The 20902-nt window shown below is 37.7% G+C and overlaps 1 protein-coding gene across 1 annotated transcript in view; it reads right to left on the bottom strand.

Annotated features, from left to right (window-relative positions):
* Dok6 (docking protein 6) overlaps positions 1 to 20902 on the bottom strand; it is a 385984-nt gene that overhangs the window by 89168 nt on the left and 275914 nt on the right. Inside the window, exon 6 of the mRNA XM_035439067.1 lies at positions 9205 to 9343. Within this exon, the coding sequence (XP_035294958.1) occupies positions 9205 to 9343 (139 nt within the window). The remainder of the gene's footprint in view (positions 1 to 9204; positions 9344 to 20902) is intronic.

Raw genomic sequence — 20902 nt, 5'->3', positions numbered from 1 at the left:
ACGAGAAACCACACACACTTATAGTAGGACACTTCAACACCCTGATTTCACCACTAGACAGGACCAGCAGACAACTTAACAAACTTAAAAAAGAAACAAAGGATCTAACAGAAGTTATGACCCAACTGGGTTTAACAGATACCTATAGAACATTCCATCCAAACACAAAAGAATATACCTTCTTCTCAGCTCCACATGGCACCTTCACCAAAATTGACCACATAGTTGGCAACAAAGCAAACCTCCACAGATACAAAAGAAGTGAAATAACCCCCTGTATCTTATTAGAGCACCATGCTTTAAAGCTAGAATTCAACAGCAATACAGATTGCAGAAAACCTACAAACTGGTGGAAATTGAATAACACACAATTGCACCATTCCTGGGTTGAGGAAGAAATTTAAAAAAAGAAATTAAAGACTTCCTAGAATTTAATAAGAATGTAGACACAGCACACCCAAATTTATGGGACACTCTGAAAGCAGTGCTAAGAGGAAAGTTCATAGCACTAACTGCCCACATGAAGAAACTGGAGGAAAGTCACACTAGAGAATTGACAGAACAATTGAAAGCTTTAGAGCAAAAAGAAGCAAACTCACCATGGAGGAGTAGACGCCAGGAAATAATCAAACTGAGGGCTGAAATCAATAAAGTAGAAACTAGGAAAACATTACAAAGAATCAATGAAACAAAGAGTTGGTTCTTTGAGAAGATCAACAGGATAGACAAACCTCTACCCACACTAACCAAAAGGCAGAGAGAGAGCATGCTAATTAACAAAAGCAGAAATAAAAAGGAGGATATACCAATGGACACTGAGGAAATCCAGAGAATCATCAGGTCATACTTTGAAAACCTGTACTCCACAAAATTTGAAAATCTAAAGGAAATGGACAATTTTCTGGATAGATATCACTCACCACAATTAAACCAAGAACAGATAAGCACTTTAAGTTGACCTATAACCCCTAATGAAATAGAAGCAGTCATCAAAAGCCTCCCAACCAAATAAAAGCCCAGGGCCAGATAGCTTCACTGGCTTCAATTCTACCATAAATTCAAAAAAGAGCTAATACCAGTACTCCTCAAATTGTTCCTCACAATAGAAGCAGAAGGGACATTGCCAAACTGTTTTTATGAGGGTACAATTACTTTGATACACAAGCCACACAAAGATACAACTATCAAAGAGAACTACAGACCAATATCCCTCATGAACATAGATGCAAAAATACTCAACAAAATATTGGCGAATCGAATCCAAAAACACATCAGAAAAATCATCCACTATGATAAAGTGGGCTTCATCCCAGGGATGCAAGGATGGTTCAACATACAAAAATCCATCAATGTTATACATCATACAAACAAACTAAAAAGAAAAACCACATGATTATCTCACTAGGTGCTGAAAAAGCCTTTGACAAAATCCAACATCCCTTCATGATAAAGATCTTGGAGAGAACAGGAGTAACAGGACCATATCTAAATATGATAAAAGCAATATACACCAAACCAACAGCCAACATCAAACTAAATGAAGAGAAACTCAAAGTGATTCCTCTAAAAACAGGAACAAGTCAAGGATGTCCACTCTCTCCATATCTCTTCAATATTGTACTTGAAGTTCAAGCTAGAGCAATAAGACAAAAAACAAAAGAGATCAAAGGGATAGAAATTGGAAAGGAAGAAGTCAAACTTTCACTATTTGCAGATGATATGATCGTTTACATAAGTGACCCCAAAAACTCTATCAGGGAACTCCTACAGCTGATAAACACCTTCAGCAAAGTAGCAGGATATAAAATTAACTCAAAAAATTAGTAGCCCTACTATATACAGATGATAAATCCAATGAGAAAGAAATCAGAGAAACATCACCCTTCACAATATCCATAAGCAATATAAAATATCTTGGGGTAACACTAACCAAACAAGTGAAAGACCTGTACAGCAAGAACTTTGAGTCTTTAAAGAAACAAATTAAAGAAGATACCAGAAAATGGAAAAATCTCCCATGCTCTTGGATAGGTATAAGCCACATAGAAAAAATCCAATCTTGCCAAAAGTAATCTACAGATTCTACGCAATCCCCATCAAAATCCCAACACAGTTATTCACAGACCTTGAAAGAACAATACTCAACTTTATATGGAAAAACAAAAAACAACTAAAAAACTAAAACAACTCTGTACAATAAAGAATCTTCTGGAGGCATCACCATCCCTGACTTCAAGCTCTATTATAGAGCCATAGTTCTGAAAACAGCTTGATATTGGCACAAAAATAGACAGATAGACCAATGGAATCAAATTAAAAACCCTGACATTAGCACACACACCTATGAACAACTTATTTTTGACAAAGATGCTAAATCTATACAATGGAAGAAAGATAGCATCTTCAACAATTGGTGCTGGCAAGACTGGATTCGCATATGGAGAAGATTGCAGATAGATCCATACCTGTCACCATGCACAAAACTTAAGTCCAAATGGATCAAAGATCTCAATATAAATCCAGCCAAACTGAATCTTCTAGAAGAGAAAGTGGGAGATACCCTTGAATGAATTTGCACAGGAGACTGCTTCCTGAACATTACACCAGTAGCTCAGACATTGAAATCTGCAATTAATAAATGGGACCTCCTGAAACTGAGAAGCTTCTGTAAGGCAAAAGACATAGTCAGTAAAACAAATCAATAGCCTCCAGAATGGGAAAAGATCTTCATCAACCCCACATCTGACAGAAGGCTGATTTCCAAAATATACAATGAACTCAAGCAGCTAGCTACCAAAACACCATACAATGAAATTAAAAAGTGAGGTGCAGAACTAAATAGAGAATTCTCAACAGAGGAATCTGAAATGGCTGAAAGACACTTAAGAAAGTGCTCAAAATCCTTGGCCACCAGAAAAATGCAACTCAAAACAACTCTGAGATATTATCTCACACCTGTCAGAATGGCTAAAATCAAAAACACTAACGACAATCTATGCTGGAGAGGATGTGGAGAAAAAGGAACACTCCTCCATGCTGGTAGGAGTGCAAACTTGTAAGACCACTTTGGAAATCAGTATGGCAGATGCTCAGAAAAATTCGAATCAGTCTACCTCAAGACCCAGCAATTCCTACCTTGGGCATATACCCAAATATTGTACATCCATACAACAAGGACATATGTTCAACCATGTTCATAGCAGCATTGTTTGTAATAGCTAGAACCTGGAAGCAGCCTAGATGCCCCTCAACTGAAGAATGGATAGACAAAATGTGGTACATTTATACAATGCAGTACTACTCAGCAGAAAAAGCAATGGAATCTTGAAATTCGCAGGCAAATGGATGGAACTAGAAGAAACCATCCTGAGTAAGGTAACCCAGACACAAAAAACAAACATGGTATGTACTCACTCATATATGAATTTTAGACATAGAGCAAAGGATTATCAGCCTACAATCCTCTTCACCAAAGAAACTAGGAAACAAGGACTCTAAGGGAAAAATGCATGGACCCCAGGAATGGGAAGGGGCAGGAACTCCTGAGCTATGAGGGTAGGGGAGAGGGAGCTGTCAGAATGAGAGGAGAAGAGGAGAGGAGGAAATGGAGGAGCAGAAATATTTAGTTGGGGCAACAACAGAGGAGAGCAGGATGAGAGATACCATATTAGAGGGAGCCATTGTAGGACCAAGGAGACATCTGGCACTAGGGAGATTTCCAGAGACTTACAAGGATGATACCATTTGACAATCTAGGCATTGGTGGAGAGACTACCCTAAATGCCCTTCCCTTATAATGAGACTGATGACTACTTTTTATGCCATCCTAGAGCCCTCATCCAGTGGCTGATGGAAGCAGAGGCAGACACCCACAGGTATACACTGAACAGAACTCTGGAACTCAATTGCAGAGAGGGAAGAATGAAAATCAATGGGGTCGATACCAGGCTGGTTAAACCCACAGAAACAGCTGGCCTATATAAGGGGAAGCACATGGATCCCAGACTGCTGTCTGGGAGGCCAGTACAGGACTGATCCAGAATCCTGAACATGGATGTCAATGAGGAGGCCTCTGCACTCTAGGGGGCCCCTGGTAGTGGATTAGTATTTTTCCCTCGTGTAAGAAGGGACTTTGAGAGCCCATCCCACATGAAGGGATGCACTCTCGGCCTGGACATCTGGGGGAGGGCCTAGGCCAGTCCCAGGATGATGTGGTGGACTTTGGGGAGCCCCCATAAAGGGCCCCTGCCTGCGGAGTGGAGGGTGGAATGGATGGGGGGTAGGTCATGGGTGTGGGTGAGGGAAGGGAGAGAGAGAAGGGATTGACATGTGAAACAAGCTTGTTCCTAATTTGAACTAATAAATAAATTACAAAAAAGATTTATTATCTTTGTTTGTTTTGAAATAAGGTTTCCTTGCCCTTGAAATATTTTATTTGTATACTGAGTTGTTTTAATCTTTGCAATCTATTTTTTTCATTTAAAAAATATCTGATATTGGTTTCTCATTGTTAGTTAGCCCCGACAATAAAATAAGAGGAACAGACATACTTTCAATATTGAAGTTCTGAACTTTTATATTAGGCAGCCCCTTTTTTTATATAGTGACAGCTTTAACTGATTAGAAGTAAGAAATGTCAATCATCCTCTCCCCTCTCTATGCAGAGACATGTAGTCTCTGAAGAGACATCTGGACTAGTCACAACACATTGCAGCTAAAAGAAAGGAACTTTTCTATCAATAATGTATTGTAGCCTCGGTGACCAGACAAACTATATACAGGCTTTTGTCATGTCCATTTTATTGTTCATTTTTAGAGAAAATGTGTGGTTTCTCCTGTGCATGAATCCTACCATGTATGTTTGTGAAAAAATAAATGTGTTTTTCAGTGTTTTGAAATGAAACACTAGTAAATAAATTGGTTAGTTAGGACTACAAGTTAACATTCATTATTGACCACAACTTATTTTTAATTGAGTTGTGTTGGTTCATTACAGTCATTTCATATCAAAAAAAGAAAATTTCATGGATATGTTTTTGATATTTCAAAATGGATACTTTGCCATTGTCACTAATAACTGATGCCCTTGTCTTCTGATTATAATTAATAATATTGAATAGAAGAGTCTTGAAATTTGAAAACTCAATTTGCATTTACTTTTTTAAAAAAGATTCATTTTATTTTTATGTGTATGTGTGTGTACACATATGTGTATTTGTGCACGTGTGTATGTATGTATGGGTACCCATGGAAACCAGAAGATAACACCGCATTCCTTGGAGCTAGAGTTACAAGCAGTTGTGGGTGCTGTAAACTAAACCTTGGCCTTCTGGTCTTCTAGCACAGTAAGTGCTCCTTACTGTTGAGCCATCTCCCCAGCACTTTATTTAGTTTCAATAGATATCATTTGCCCCTTGTATATGCATATGATTCCTGAAATTTTAAAGCTTCTGAGACTATACCCAGACAAGCATGTTAAAGATATTCTGTCTATCATCACAGGAAGATGATTCCAAGTTGTTGCTGTAGAAAACCGTATCTTTTTCATGCTGATGGAACTCCCTCAGAATGTGTCTAAGAAGAATGTTTTAATGGAATCCTGCAGTGGAAGCCAAACTGCTAAGAATATAACCCATTTGGGAAGCCTTTTAGTTCCTTCAAAAGTTACAAACGAATATATGCTTGCCACTTGTAAAAACTATCACTATATTTCATACACTCTAAAATTTCATCCATTTTAAGACTTACCATTATTATACCAAGCACTACAAATGATTGGTTCTGCCAGTCAAACTGGGACCTACATTTAAGTGAGAGCTGCTAAAATGAAGGAAAAAGAAACAAAACCAGATCTGTCATCTTAGAATTGATGCAATATGGTAGTTTTTTCCAGATCATGCAGTTGCCTATGAGTCTGACATGCTATCTAAGGGCTGATAGAGCACTCCATGCAGCTGTTTAGATAGAGCATCATTTCATAGACGGGCAGTGATGAATAATTAGTGAGTGCTGCGTGAAGTTTAACTGGAGAAGGCTGAGTTCATTCACTTTCCATTGATATTTAAATTACTTTTCTACAGATCTCACTACCTTCTCTTTCTATCTTGTCTCTCCTGTGACAATGAAAATAAGGATTTCAGGGGAAAAAAGCATTTTAAGTGTGGATATTTGTTTTGTTTTGTTTTTCTAGACAGGGTTTCTTTGTGTAACATCCTGGGTGTCCTGGAATTTGCTTTGTAGACTAGGCTGGCCTTGAACTCATAGAATTCTAGCTACCGTTGCCTCCTAATTGTTAGGATTAAAGGCATGTAGCACCACTGTCCAGCTAAATATTGATTTACTGTGCATTCTTCTGTAAAACTGACCAACTATGTCTAGAAAACAGTTTCTTTGTCATCTAGCAACCACTTTCTGATTGGATTTCAGTTTCCCTTCATAAAGTGAAACCCATAGTTGGCAATCTTCTTAGTGGAAATAAACCTTTGTTTTTCTGTACAAAACATATTTGTATCTAAAATGTAAAGAAAATGTTGAAACCACCTAAGATCCAGCATTATACAGAGTTATTTCTGCTCTTTACAGAAGGCAGAACTGAGGAACTGTGTGAATGCAGCAGTTAAGAAAGCCCTCTTACTCTGTAGAGGGCTTCTCTCTGAAGGATCCATGGATGGGCTTTTCAGGAGATAATTACCCAGAAATTCAATTTGACTCCACTGTCATGACAGCTTTATTGTCATTTATTTAAAATGTCATGATAATGATGTCTTATACATGGTTACTTTAAAGCTTAGAACATTTATATTTCAAGAAGTTAAGAACATGAGGGAGCAGGAAAGTTGAGTCAGGGGAAGAATAGAGGAGAGCAAAATAAAAGATATCATAATAGAGGAGCCATTATAGGTTCAAAGAGAAATCAGGCACTAGGGAAATGTCTGGAGATCTACAAGATGACCCCAACTATAAATCTAAGCAATAGTGGAGAGGCTACCTTAAATACCCTCCTCTGATAATGAGACTAACTTACATGCTGTTCTAGAGCCTTCATCCAGCAGCTGATACAAACTATTTGATCTCACAATACTGTAGGCAAGCTGAAAGGGGAAACTTCCTTTCTATTCTCTTGTATTCATCTGTACAATTCACTAACTACCAAAAAGTGCATAATGATCTTGTGCCAGTTAATAAGAAGCTACCATGTATACAAAACACCATAATTGAGTTAGTCAATATTAATTATTTCATCAACTTTCTCAGTGAGGGAAATCAAAATATAAATCTTTGTCTTAGCAACTTAGTAGGTAATTTTTGTGATGATACTCAATACTGCTTAATTGAAAATGTACTGTTCTATTCACTATTGATGAAAATTTTGTACATGTCAGATTGTTTTATTAAAACATTTAATTACTTTTATTTATTTATTTGTGTGTGTGTGTGTGTGTGTTCGCGCGCGCGCGCGCGCGCGCGCGTGCGTGAGTGTGCACATAAGTGTGCAGATGTGTGCACCTGTCATGATGTGTGTGGATGTCAGAGGACAGATTTTAGGAATTAATTCTTTGCTTTTACTCTGTGGGTTCCAAGGACTGAACTCAGGTTGTCAGATATCACCACAAGCACCCCCTCAACTATCTAATCAGCCCTTTTAAGGGACAATAAAAATATAGCACGACTTAGATGATGGGGGCATATCAAAATACTTCAGCTGATGTGGCTCTAGTAAAGAAATGTTAATAATGGAAAAAAACAGGTTTAATAACTAGGTGAAGTTTTCCTGTCCCAACTACCAGCTCCCAAATAACTGACACAAAGGCTTAATATTACTTATAAATGCTTGGACAGTAGCTCAGGCTAGTTATTAGTTAACTCTTATATTAACCCATATTTCTTATCTGTGTTTTTAACACATGGCTTGGTACTTTTTCTCAGTATGGCATTCTCAACTTGCTTCTTGGCGTTTGCTGGAAACCTATGTTTACATATGGCATTCCAACATGTGTCCGAAATTTTCAAATAAAGCCTGACAGAGCTTAAAAAAATGATTCAAGATATACAAGAATGGAGTCAAACACGGCTTCTTGGTAGCTGCAATTTCTCAGGTGTGCTCTCTTTTCTGGTGGTGAGCAGAGGCATGGCTCTTTTAAAAGACAGCTTCCTTGCTCCGTGCAAATGGCAAATATGGGCAGCTCTTTTAAGAGGCCTCACTACCAACCACTTATAGGGTGTTTATGAGCAGCAGGTGGCATGCTACTTGGTGGCAGAATTGTACCAGAAACTTCTTAGAGTTGGGGAGGTAAACATGGCTCCCAGAGCTGGTGGTAAACATACCTCCACCATGAGACTATACTTTTGGGAACCAAGGGGGAGTAGCCATCTGCCAACATGCCATGATTTAAGTTACACAGCATATTTTCTTGCTCATGCAGACAAAAAATATTACAGATATGCAGTAAAGCCAGATTCAGGCAGAAAACTAAACTCTAAACAGGTTACCATGTGTTTAAAAATCTATACATGCTTAGGAGAAAAAAGAAAAAGAGGGTAGAGAAAGTCCTTAAAAAAGAAATAGAGAGAGGGGGCTGGAGAGATGGCTCAGAGGTTAAGAGCACTGGCTGTTTTTCCAAAGGTCCTGAGTTTAATTCCTGTCAACCACATGGTGTTCTCATAACCATCTGTAATGAGATCTGGTGCCCTCTTCTGACATGCACATATACATGCAGGCAGAACACTGTATGCATAATTAATAAATAAATCTTTTTTAAAAAAGAAATAGAGTAAAAAGAAATATAATAAGCCATGTAAAGATGGAAAATACAGTCTGGATTGTGTATGTTATTGTGTTGTCTTCAAATTTTTGACTGCTAATGAACAAATAATAATTGCTGAGAGACATTTGATTACAAAAGCTGCTACATTAAACTCATCTATATATTTTAAAAATATCTTGACTTCAAAATTTAAGTCAGAAGATATGTTACTTTGGGAAACAGGTTATGCTTTTATTTCCACAGGAAATGAGAGGCTCTGGATTCAGTGATATACTGATTAGGGTATTGTAGACCTTAAAGGTTGGCCTTCACAGGTTTGATATTGGGCAGAATATTTGTGAACACCATGCACTACTCAAATGTACTCATATAAATATAGTATGTATCAGCCTAAGAACATTCATTCATAGGCATTAAGTTACAGAGGATGGAGCCTTACCCGGGCCTTCTGCTCCATTTCTAGCATTAATCTTTCATGTTGCTCAGCTATGGCCAGTGTTGCAGAATGGACCTTCTGATAGATCATTTCTCCTTCCCTTGTTTGAAAAGTGAATAGTCCTTCTCCTGTGTCACACATTCTGTGAAAAAAGAGATAAGAGAGATGGGTCTTTGTGGCTTCAAATGTGTCAACAGTTTCCATATCAAAGATGCCCTTACTCTCAGGTTTCCTCCTTCGTGCTAGTTCATTCTTGAACAAACCATCCAATATATGCATCTCTAAATGCTACATTAGGGGGGAACTAAAGGTGAAAATCCAAGTGTTCTCAAGGTTTTAAATGATTTCCAAACTGTTCAGGAACAAGTAAAAATGATTTAGATATGCTCAGTATTGAAGTCTGAATACTGACAGTGAGGTTTCCCTTCTCTCAGAAATAGCTTAGTATTCAGTCTCTATACTGGCCTGCTGGTGGGGTCCTAACAGGGTACACTCTCAGCTGTTGCCACTAAGTGTACCACCTGTGCCTATTCACTGTGTTCCCTTTTAAAAGGGTCCTGCCCACTTCACATTCTCTGTCTCTCTCTCTCCCTCTCTCTCCCTCTCCCTCTCTCCCTCTCTCTCTGTCTCCCTCTCTCCCTCTCTCCCTGTCTCCCTCTCTCCCTCTCTCCCTGTCTCCCTCTCTCCCTCTCTCCCTGTCTCCCTCTCTCCCTCTCTTCCTCCCTCTCCTTTTCTCTTCCCCTCCCCCTCCTTCTCCTCCTCCAGCCTTTCCTGTAGGGCACAGTAAGCCAAGCCTGTTAGAGGCTGGCTACAGGTGTACCTGACCACGCCTGTCAAGGTGTGGTCAAGGTGAGGTCAGGATGACTCTGCATGGGCTCTTAAGGGACTGCAGAGCACATGATAGCCCCTTCTCCCTGGGCTCGCTGCTCCGATGCCCTGGGCACGCTCTGGCTTGCGTTTAGCTGATATTTATCTCAACAAAGATACCTTGACCTTACAGATTACAGATCATCTCTTGTGGTCACATACTTCCCTCCCTTCCTCCTTCCCTGCCTGCCCTTTCCTGCTGCTCCTGTCCAATGAAGTCAGTCTCTCCTTTCCCCCTTTTTATGATCTCTTTCCCTAATTAAAAAAACAAAAACCCAAAATCCTCTGCTTAAATCCTGTCGCATGGCATCTTTCTCTTGCCCATTACTTTCCTTAAATTACAACAGCTACCATATGATTTACCTTTTGGGCAAACACATGAGTTTTAATGTCTATTGTGCATACCCTATTTTGTTTTAACATAGATTCTGCCATTAACAGGGGTGTAAATTTAGGCAAGATGCTCAACCTGCCTATCTCTGCTATGTTTACAAAACAGAAATAATAGAACCAGTTAATATTGATCTTAAATGTTAAAGAGTTGGTAAACTGTTTACAGTGTTGCCTAGCATACTCAGAGTGTTAAAAATTCTTAGCTGCTTTCATTATAAAGTTTAGAACTGATAATAATGAAAGTTTAGAGGTCATTGAATAAATAGGCACTCTAGAGAAAGGCTGAGTTAATTTATTTTTGTATGATACAAACAGTTATTATTTTATGTTATAAATTAGGAAGAAGTATAATGCAGTTAGTGCTATTGGTGATAACAAAATAATATTGAAATTCTTATTAGATATTATAACAGAATCTCAAAATCTATGTTCATTTTCAAACACCTGATAAGAAAGTCTACATTGAAAATTATTAGACAATAGATTTACAGATCAGTTTTATTAATAAAGGCTAATTATAACATAAAATCATATTTTAATTAATAGTTTAGCCCAGCTTTAACCGTAACTGAAGACTATATCCATGTGATATTAATACTCTAATATGAAGAACTAGCTGGGTTTCTATGCTGCTGGTTTTAAGTTAATATCATTGAAAGATTTACAGGTTACAACGTCAAAATATCATGAGACAAAAACTACTGGACAACTTGGATTCTTCCCTATGACTCTCCAAGGGGATTTTAGTAGCAAAGAAATGTCTCAAGAGACTTCCAACATTGCCCAGGCTGTGACTGTCATCCCTCCGGGCCCATCCAACTAGTACTTAGCTTCTGTGAAAGTGATCTTAATAAAATTCACATGGTGTGAAATGGAAAGTCTTGGGGAAAAAGGAGAGTTTTCACAAAATGAAATAAATGAGCCATCTTTGTTGATGCAGGGGTGTTTGGAAAATGCAAAAGCCACAGAAAAACCATTGATAAGTCCTGAGCACATCTTGTTTGAGATGGAGGTTTTGTTCACTGTCAAGTGCAAAACACTGCTTATTAGCCTCAGGAAATGAGATAATGAAGGCACAAATTGTTTTTTCAGACTTAATCATTGAGATGTGAAGTGCTGATGCCTGTCCACTTCCTGAGACTTAATTCTGCCCAGTAGGGAACTCTGAATGCTTACAGAAGGGTTTCCCTAATTTTGGAAATAACTACCATTTATTTTCTTTGAGAAACAAGCATTTGAATGTATTATAAAAAGTAAAGAAACATTAAGTACAAGGAGCTTCTTCTGCACCATGATTATATCAACCAAGGGGGAGGTTTAGATTATTCACATGTGTATTCCAGCTTATTGCTTTTGTGAGTCAAGTTGACTTGAACAGTTTGGGAGTCCTTGCCTTAACATGTTCTGTCTGAAGGAGGATAAGAAACAGAAGAGTAGAATTTTTCTTATCTGTTTAAACAGTGTCATGGTAGCAAGCCAATAATACAGGACAGGATAAGGAGGATGCAATAACTTAGATTGCCTTTGACTTGCTTTTAAAAGTAGGGCCCCAAGACAGCAATTGCTATACCACTGAAAAATTATTCATGGTCTTAACTTGTAATCTGTATCTTAACAGTATCCCACATAGTTCATATAAACATTATGAGACTCAACCCTCTTCCCTGAACATACTCTTTCCATAAAACTTTGTTTTGCAAATCCCAGACAGAGGTGGGTGCTCATTGCATTCAAATGTCCTAGCTCCATGCCCAACAACTTGACATTAAAAACATTCAGTGGGTACATTTATTTTGTGAAAAGTTGAAAAAATGGTTGATGTGTATTTGACCAAACTCTAGAGTTTGTTCATAATTAAAGATAAGGGTAATATCTTTCTTCACACTTAAGATATTTGTACACAACAAATATTTCTTAGCTAATTTTAATTTTTTTTATTTATGTGTATGAGTGTGTCTGTGTGCAAGTATTTTCACATGTTTGCATACAGGCCACATTCACAGAGTACAGAGGAGGGCATCAGTTCCTTTGGAGGTAGAATTAGAGGTGGTAAGGAGATGCCTGACATGGGTGCTAGAAACTAAAGTTGGGTCCTCTTGTAGAAAGCAGCTCCTATTTACCTAAATAAAGTTTTTGAAGGACCTCTTCAGCACTGAGGAATAGTCTGGGATCATAAAAAATTCTTGAAGGTTAGTAGTGTGGACACGTGCTCCAAAGTTTGCTTTGTTTTATCTGGACATTGTTAGGAAGGAAATTATATCAGTCTAGGACTCTGGAGGTGACAGCATAAATTTGGACCTTCAGGCCATGGCCTGTCATATACATTTATCATTGGCCGTGAAAATTAGACACTGATTTGTAACTGAGTATTGAAATGAGAGAAAAAAATAGAACTATTTCTGAGGCCTTTCAAGTAGCAGAGGGAAGAAAATCTTGGTTAAGAAGTCCTGTAATATAGTTGGTACCATCATGTGGAAGTACTAAAATGAGAACAACCCAGTCCTGACCTGAGAACAGTTTTAAGCTGTCGACTCTTCATTTGTAGAATGGGGCTGACAAAATTTGGTCACAAGTTTTAAAGGTCAAATAAATTTATTGGCTCATGAAATGACCTATTGATGATTCTAATCATCAGGTCAAGCCTCATGGGCATATCTAGGTTACCAAATTCTCTTCATTCATTCCATATAAAGACTGTCTTCAAGATGGTTCTTAGGATATTACTTCTGTTACAATAAGAAGCCTTGGTCCTTGTTGGGCTATGAAGGTGGATAGCGATGATATGACCTGAGTGGTAGGCAATTTTGAAGCTGAAGGTGTTAGCATTTCAGTGGCTGTCTGCATGGGGGCTCTTCAGGGGAACCTTGAATGTTAAGGCTCAAGCTTGAATGTTAAGGCTCAAGTTCAGTGTCTTTGTTTGACAACACTTCATAGGTGCTCCTGTCACTGCAGAGAGAATTTTGTCCTATTCTAGAAGTCTGTGCCCTGTTTCCTCATCTCTTCACTTACTGGCTTTAATGTGTGCTGCATGGTAATCAACCATATTGAGTAGAACAGCTTTGTCTTGCAAGTCTCAGAAAATCATGATGCTGAGGGTTACCTTGGGCGCAATACTATTTGAGATATATAGTGCATGCTAGGTTGTCAGAGTATTGAAACATGATTGGAATCATGTTTCAGACTTCCCTGATTGGATATATTTTAGATTCTATTTCTTGAGGAAATCTCTGAGAATTTCTCTATCTTTATCCCATTTCAGTCCCTACTTCAATAATGACTAAAAATTACAACCCCTTTTCTCATTTCTATTATGTCCTAATAAATATGCAATATCAAGAGTGTGCGAGACTATGTGTGTTGATAGGAACGTACATTCCAAATAACACACTTCTATTACTCATTTCTATAGTTGACTTCCAGGAGAGAACTAGCCTTAACATATAGAGCACTAGATACAGATTTCTTGGAGAAAACAATCCATCATCAAACTGTAGTCAGTGTTATCCTCTCCTTATCTCCAAGTTAAAAAAATAGCTCTTTATGAAGTAGAGATTTAGAAATATTGATCTTTTTCCCAATTGACAAGTGAAAGAGGAGGGGATTGGTGAGTGTGAGAAATAGAAGAATGAGAATGAGAATGAGTAGAAGGGGTGGGCCTGTGAGTAAGATATGATGACATGAAATCACCATAATTAAACTTATTATTTTGTAAAACTAATAAAATTTAGTTTTTTGTAAAACTGCATTTATTGTAAAAGTAATAAAAAAGACAAATAGATATACTTTTAGTGGTTTTGGAGAGGAAGAAAGGGACATTATGCAGTTGGCTGGTAGGAAGGTATGGAGGATCTGGGAGGAGTTGAAGGATTAAGAAGATGATGAAATACATTGAATGAGCCCAGTGTGGGTGGCTTGGTGGTGCATGCCTTTAATCCCAGCACTTGGGAAGCAGAGACAAGCAGATATTTGAGAGTTTGAGACCAGCCTGGCCTACCGAGAGAGTGCCAGGACAGGCTCCAAAAACAATACAGAGAAACCCTGTCTCGAATATATATATATATATATATATATATATATATAATATATATATATATAATAAAATAAAAATTCATGAAGCCATGAAGCTCTGGGTTCATTTCCTATCACCACATAAATCACTATGATAACCTAAGTCTGTAAACTTCGCATTTGGTTGGAAGAAACTAGAAGACCAGGAAAAATTCATGGTTATTCTTAGCTATATAAAGAGTTCAAGGCCAGCCTAGGACACATGAGACTTTTCTTAATCTCACCCTCCAGAATATAATCTAAGGTAATTATTTGTAAGTTTCTGGGTAAAATTTTTATGTATTTTCCACAAAGTTGTCATCAGTGAAATAGAACCAAAGCAGATTCCCTAACACTCTTGTATTTCTCTTTAGAATTTAAAATTTATCATTCAACTATAGACAGTAAGGAAACCCTAAAAACCACAGGTTTAAACCAATTAACACTTTTATTCTGTTCATGATTTAATCTTTATTACACTTCACAATGTTGAAGTTTATTCTTTACTATGGAAAATCCTTTCTAAGTACTCTGGTGAGTCAAACATAAAAATGATAGGAAGTCTAGAAACAAACAAATGCATTTGAGTCAAGTAAATGACCAAACAGAATCTCATTAGTAAAAGGGATATTCCATGAATTCTGTTAGATACTTGTCATAAAACAAAATCAAAAACAAAACAAAACAAAAAAATACATGTGAATCTATGTCTTCATCTACAATCATTTAAGTTCCATTTTAAAATAAAATGATAATAGCACGACATAAAGAATGTGACAGAGGGGAACTCCTGTCCTGGGGTCTGCAGGCTGGTCAATATGGCCCCTGAGGACCAAGCAACCCTGAGTCTACTGAGATCACTGGGCTACTCCCACCTGCACTCAGGACAGAGAGGAGAGCTGCAGCCCCTGCCTTGGGCCCAACTTCTGCCTGCCCACTTTGGGAACTTCCTCCCTGGGGTCTACAGGCAGGTCAACTGGGTCCCTGAAAACCAATCAAACTGCCAGTCTACTGACATTGCTGTGCTAGTCCTGCTCCCATCCACCTGGAGAAGGTGTCCCTCAGACCTACCTGCACCCACCATGAGACCCGTCAGTGTATCAGACCCTTTGTCACCCACCAGAAGAGAACCTTGAACCTGCACATACCTGGAGAGGAATAGACCCCACCTGCACCTACTGGAAGAAGAGATGGGAAGATGACAATACAAGAAGACATTCAACAACAGAAAAACCAATATGATGCCACTAGTCTAGGGACTCTGTACCACTAAGAACTGAACATCCCACCACAGAAGACGCAGAAGAGAACCACCTTAAAAACAACTTCATGCAGATGATAGGGACTCTAAGAGAGGAAATGAGAAAATCCTTCAAAGAAATGGAAGAAAGGACAAACAAAAATTTGTAAGAAACGATTCAAACAGTACAAGGTTTGAAAGCCCAAATAGAGACAATATAAAAAACAAGTCTGAGGGAATGCTACAATTAGAAAAGTTGAGTAAATGATCAGGGACTACAGATACAAGCATAACCAACAAAATACAAGAGATGGAAGAGAGAATCTTAGGCATTCAAGATACACTAGCAGAAATAGATTCATCGACCAAAGAAAATCTTAAGTCTAACAAATACCTCAAACAAAATATCCAAGAAATATGGGACACTGTGAAAAGGCCAAACCTAACAATAAAAGGTATAGAAGAAGGTGAAGAAACCCAACTCAAAGGTGCAGAAAACATATTCAACAAAATCATAAAAGACAACTTTTTCAACCTAAAGAAAGATATGACAATGAAAACACAAGAAGCCTACAGAACACCAAATAGAGTAAACCACGAAAAAGCCCCCTCCTCATATAATAATTAAAAACCAAACATACAGAATAAAGAAAGAATATTAAAAGTAGCAAAGGAAAAAGACCAAGTAACATACAAAGGGAAACCTATCAGAATTACACCTGACTTTTCCATGGAAACTTTGAAAGCCAGAACTTTCTGGATAGATATTCTATCTACACTAGGAGACCATGGATGCCAGCCCAGACTACTATACCCAGCAAAGCTTTCAATCACTATAGATGGAAAAAACAAGATATTCCACGACAAAACCAGTTTTAAGCAATATATAGCCACTAATCCAGCTGTACAGAAAGTGCTGGAAAGAAAACTCCAACCTAAGGAAGTTAACTACACTCACAAAAACATAGGCAATAGATAATCCCATTTTACCAAAACCCACAAAAAATCAGGGTAAATACACAAGACCATAACCAACAATAAATTTTAAACGAACAAGAATTAACACTCCATGGTCCTTAATTTCCTTCAATATTGATGTTCTTAAGTCACCTATAAAAAGACACAGGCTAACAGAATGGATATGAAGACAGAATCCATCCTTCTGCTGCATATAAGAAACACACCTCAACTTCAAAGACAGACATTACCTTAGAGTAAATGATTGGGATAAGATTTTCCAAAGAAATGGACCCAAGAAACAAGTGAGTGTAGCTATCCTAGTATCAAACAAATTAGACTTCAAATTAAAATCAATCAAAAGAGATGACAAAGGTCATTACATGTTCATCACAAGAAAAATCCATCAGGAAGAAGTTTCCATTCTGAACATCTATGCCCCAAAAGCACAGGCACCCACATTCGTAAAAGAAACATTATTAAAACTCAAATCACAAATTAAACCTCACACAGTTATAGTGTGAGACTTAAACACCACACTCTCACCACTGGACAGGACCACCTGACAGAAACTGAACAAAGAGACAAAGGAACTAACAGAAGTTATGACACAATTGGGACTAACAGACATCTATATAACATTCCATCCAAACACAAAAGAATATACTTTCTTTTCAGCACCACATGGAAAATTCTCTAAAACCTACCACTACTTGGCAACATAGCAAACCTTAGCAGGTACAAAACAATTGGAATAATCTCCTGTGTCTTATCAGACCACCATGCTTTAAAGTTAGAATTCAACAACATTACAAATTGCAGAAACCCTACAAAATCATGGAAATTGAGAAATGGGTAATTGCACCATTCCTGTGTCAAGGAAGAAAGAAATTAAAGACTTCTGGAATTAAATGAAAATGAAGACACAACATACCCAAACTTATGTGACACTATGAAAACAGTACTAAGAGGAAAATTCATAGCTCTAAGTGCTCACATGAGGAAACTAGAGAAATGAAAGCACAGCTGAAAGCTGTAAAACAAATAGAAGCAAATTCACACAGGAGGAGTAGACACCAGGAAATAAACTGAGGGCAGAAATCAATAAATTTGAAACAAAGAAAACAATTCAAATGTAACCAAGAATTAGTTCTACAAGAAAATCAACAAGAGAGACAAACCTTTACCCAAATTAACTAAAAAGCAGAAAGAAAACATGCAAATGAACAAAATCAGAAATAAAAAGGTGGACATAACAACGGACATTGAGAAAACCCAGAGAAACTTCAGGGCATACTTTGAAAACCTGTACTCTACAAAATTCAAAAATTTAAAGGAAATGGACAATTTTTTGATAGATATCACTTACCAAAACTGAATCAAGAACTGATAAGCAACTTAAACACACCTATAACCCCTAATGAAATAGAAGCAGTCATCACAACCAAAAAAGCCCAGGGCCAGATGGCTTCAGTGAAGAATTCTACCAGAAATTCAAAGAATACATAATACCAATACTCCTAAAAGTGTTCCACATAATAGAAGCAGAAGGTTCACTACCAAACTCTTTTTATGAGGCTACAATTACCTTGGTACCCAAGCCACACAAAGACACAACTAAGAAAGGGAAGTTCAGACCAATATCCCTCATGAACATTGATGCAAAAATACTCAATAAAATACTGGTAAATCAAATCCAAGAACATATCAGACAAATCATCCATCTTGATCAAGTAGGCTTTATCCCCAGGATGCAGGGTTTGTTCAACATATGAAAATCTATCAATGTAATCCACCATATAAACAAACTGCAAAAGAAAAAGCCACATGATCATCTCACTAGATGCTGAAAAATTCTTTGACAAAATCCAACAGCCCTTCATGATAAATGTACTGGAGAGATCAGGGATAACAGGAACATACTTGAACATAATAAAAACAATATATAGTAAACCAACAACCAACATCAAACTAAATAGAGAGAAACTCAACACGATTTCATTAAAATCTGGAACGAGACAAGGCTGTCTGCTCTCTCTCTATTTCTTCAATATTGTACTTGAAGTTCTAGGTAAAGCAGTAAGACAACAAAAGGAAATCAAGGTGATAAGAATTGAAAAGGAAGAAGTCAAACTTTCACTGTTTGAAGATGATATGTTAGTCTACATAAGTGACCCGAAGAACTCTAATAGGGACCTCATACAGCTGATAAACCCCATCAGCAAAGTGGCAGGATACATGACTAACTCAAAAAAAAAAATCAGTAGCCCTTTTATATACAAATGATAAACTCATGGAGAAAGATATCAGAGAAATATTACCATTTACAATTGCCACAAACAATATAAAATACCTTGAGGTAACACTAACCAAAAATGTGAAAGACCTGTATAGCAAGAACTTTGAATCTTTAAAGAAAGAAATTAAAGAAGATACTATAAAATGGAAGGATTTCCCATGCTCTTGGATAGGTAGATCAACATAGTAAATATGGCAATATTGCCAAAAGTAATCTACAGATTCAATGCAATCCCCATCCAAATCACAACACAATTTTTCACAGACCTTAAAAGAACAATTCTCAAATTGATATGGAAAAACAAAAGACCCAGGATAGCTAAAACAACACTGTACAATAAAGGAACTACTGGAGACATCACCATCCCTTACTTAAAGCTTTAGTATAGACCTATAGTCCTGAAAACAGCTTGGTATTGGCACAAAAATAGACAGGTAGACCAAAGGAATTGAGTTGAAAACTCTGATATTAAACCACACCCCTATGAACACCTGATTTTTGACAAAGAAGATAAAATTATACAATGGAAAAATGAAAGCATCTTCAACAAATGATGCTGGCATAACTTTATGCTAGCATGTTGGAGACTGCAGATTGACCCATATTCATCACCATGCACAAAAGTTAAGTCCAAATGGATCACAGACCTCAATATAAATCCAGCCACACTGAATCTCTTAGAAGAGAAGTTACGTGGTACTCTCGAACGGATTGGTACAGGAGACTGCTTCCTAAACATAACAAGAGTAGCACAGACACTGAGATGGACAATTAGTAAATGGGACCTCCTGAAACTGAGAAGCTTCTGTAAGGCAAAGTACACAGTCAACAAGACAAAATGGAAGCCCACAGAATGGGAAAACGTCTTCACCAACCCCACATCTGTCAGAGGGCTGATTTCCAAAATATAGAAAGAACTCAAGAAGCTTGTCACCAAAGCACCAACTAATCCAATTAAATTGGGGAACAGAACTAAATAGAAAATCCTCAATAGAGGAATCTAAGATGTCTGAAAGACACATAAGAAAGTCCTCAACATCCTTAGCCATCAGGGAAATACAAATAAAAACAAACCTAAGATACCATCTTACTCCTGTCAGAATGGCTAAATTCAAAAATGCCAATGACAGGTTATACTGGAGAGGATGTGGAGAATGGGTGTCACTCCTCCACTGCTGGTGGGAGTGCAAACTCATACAGCCACTTTGGCAATCAGTATGGCAGTTTCTCAGGAAAATGGGAGTCAGTCTACCACAAGATCCAGCAATTTTTCTCTTAGGCATATACCCAAAAGATGCACATTCATACAACCAGAATATCTATTCAATCATGTTCATAGTGGCGTTATTTGTAATACCCAGAAACTGGAAGGAACCTAGATGCCCCTCTACTGAAGAATGGAAGGAAAAAATATTATACATTTATACAATGGAGCACTACTCAGCAGAAAGAGGAATGGAATCTTGAAATTCACAGGCAAATGAATGGATCTAGAAGAAACCATCCTGAGTGAGGTAACCCAGTCATAAAAAGACAAAAAATGGTATGTAGTCACTCATATATACAGATTTTAGATCTAGAGCAATGAAGTAGCAGCCTACAATACACACTGCCAGAGAAGCTAGGAAACAAGAACGACCTTAAGAGAGACACACATGGTCCCCTGGATAATGGGAAAGGAACAAAATCTCCTAAGCTAATTAATTGGGAGCATTGTGGAGGGGAGAGGGAGTTAGAAGAAAGACAAGTTAAGAAGATGAAGGGAGAGGAGGTCATGAGGGAGCAGGAAGATCTAGTCAGGGGACGAATACAGGAGAGCAAGAAAAGAGATACCATCATAGAGGGAGCTGTTATAGGTTTAAAGAGAATTTTGGCACTAGAGAAATGTCCAGAGACCG

This window comes from Cricetulus griseus, chromosome 2 (genome assembly GCF_003668045.3).
Source record: "Cricetulus griseus strain 17A/GY chromosome 2, alternate assembly CriGri-PICRH-1.0, whole genome shotgun sequence".
Taxonomy (NCBI): Eukaryota; Metazoa; Chordata; class Mammalia; order Rodentia; family Cricetidae; genus Cricetulus; species Cricetulus griseus.
The sequence above is the reverse complement of the archived record's forward strand: the minus strand, read 5'-3'. Positions and strand labels throughout refer to the sequence as shown.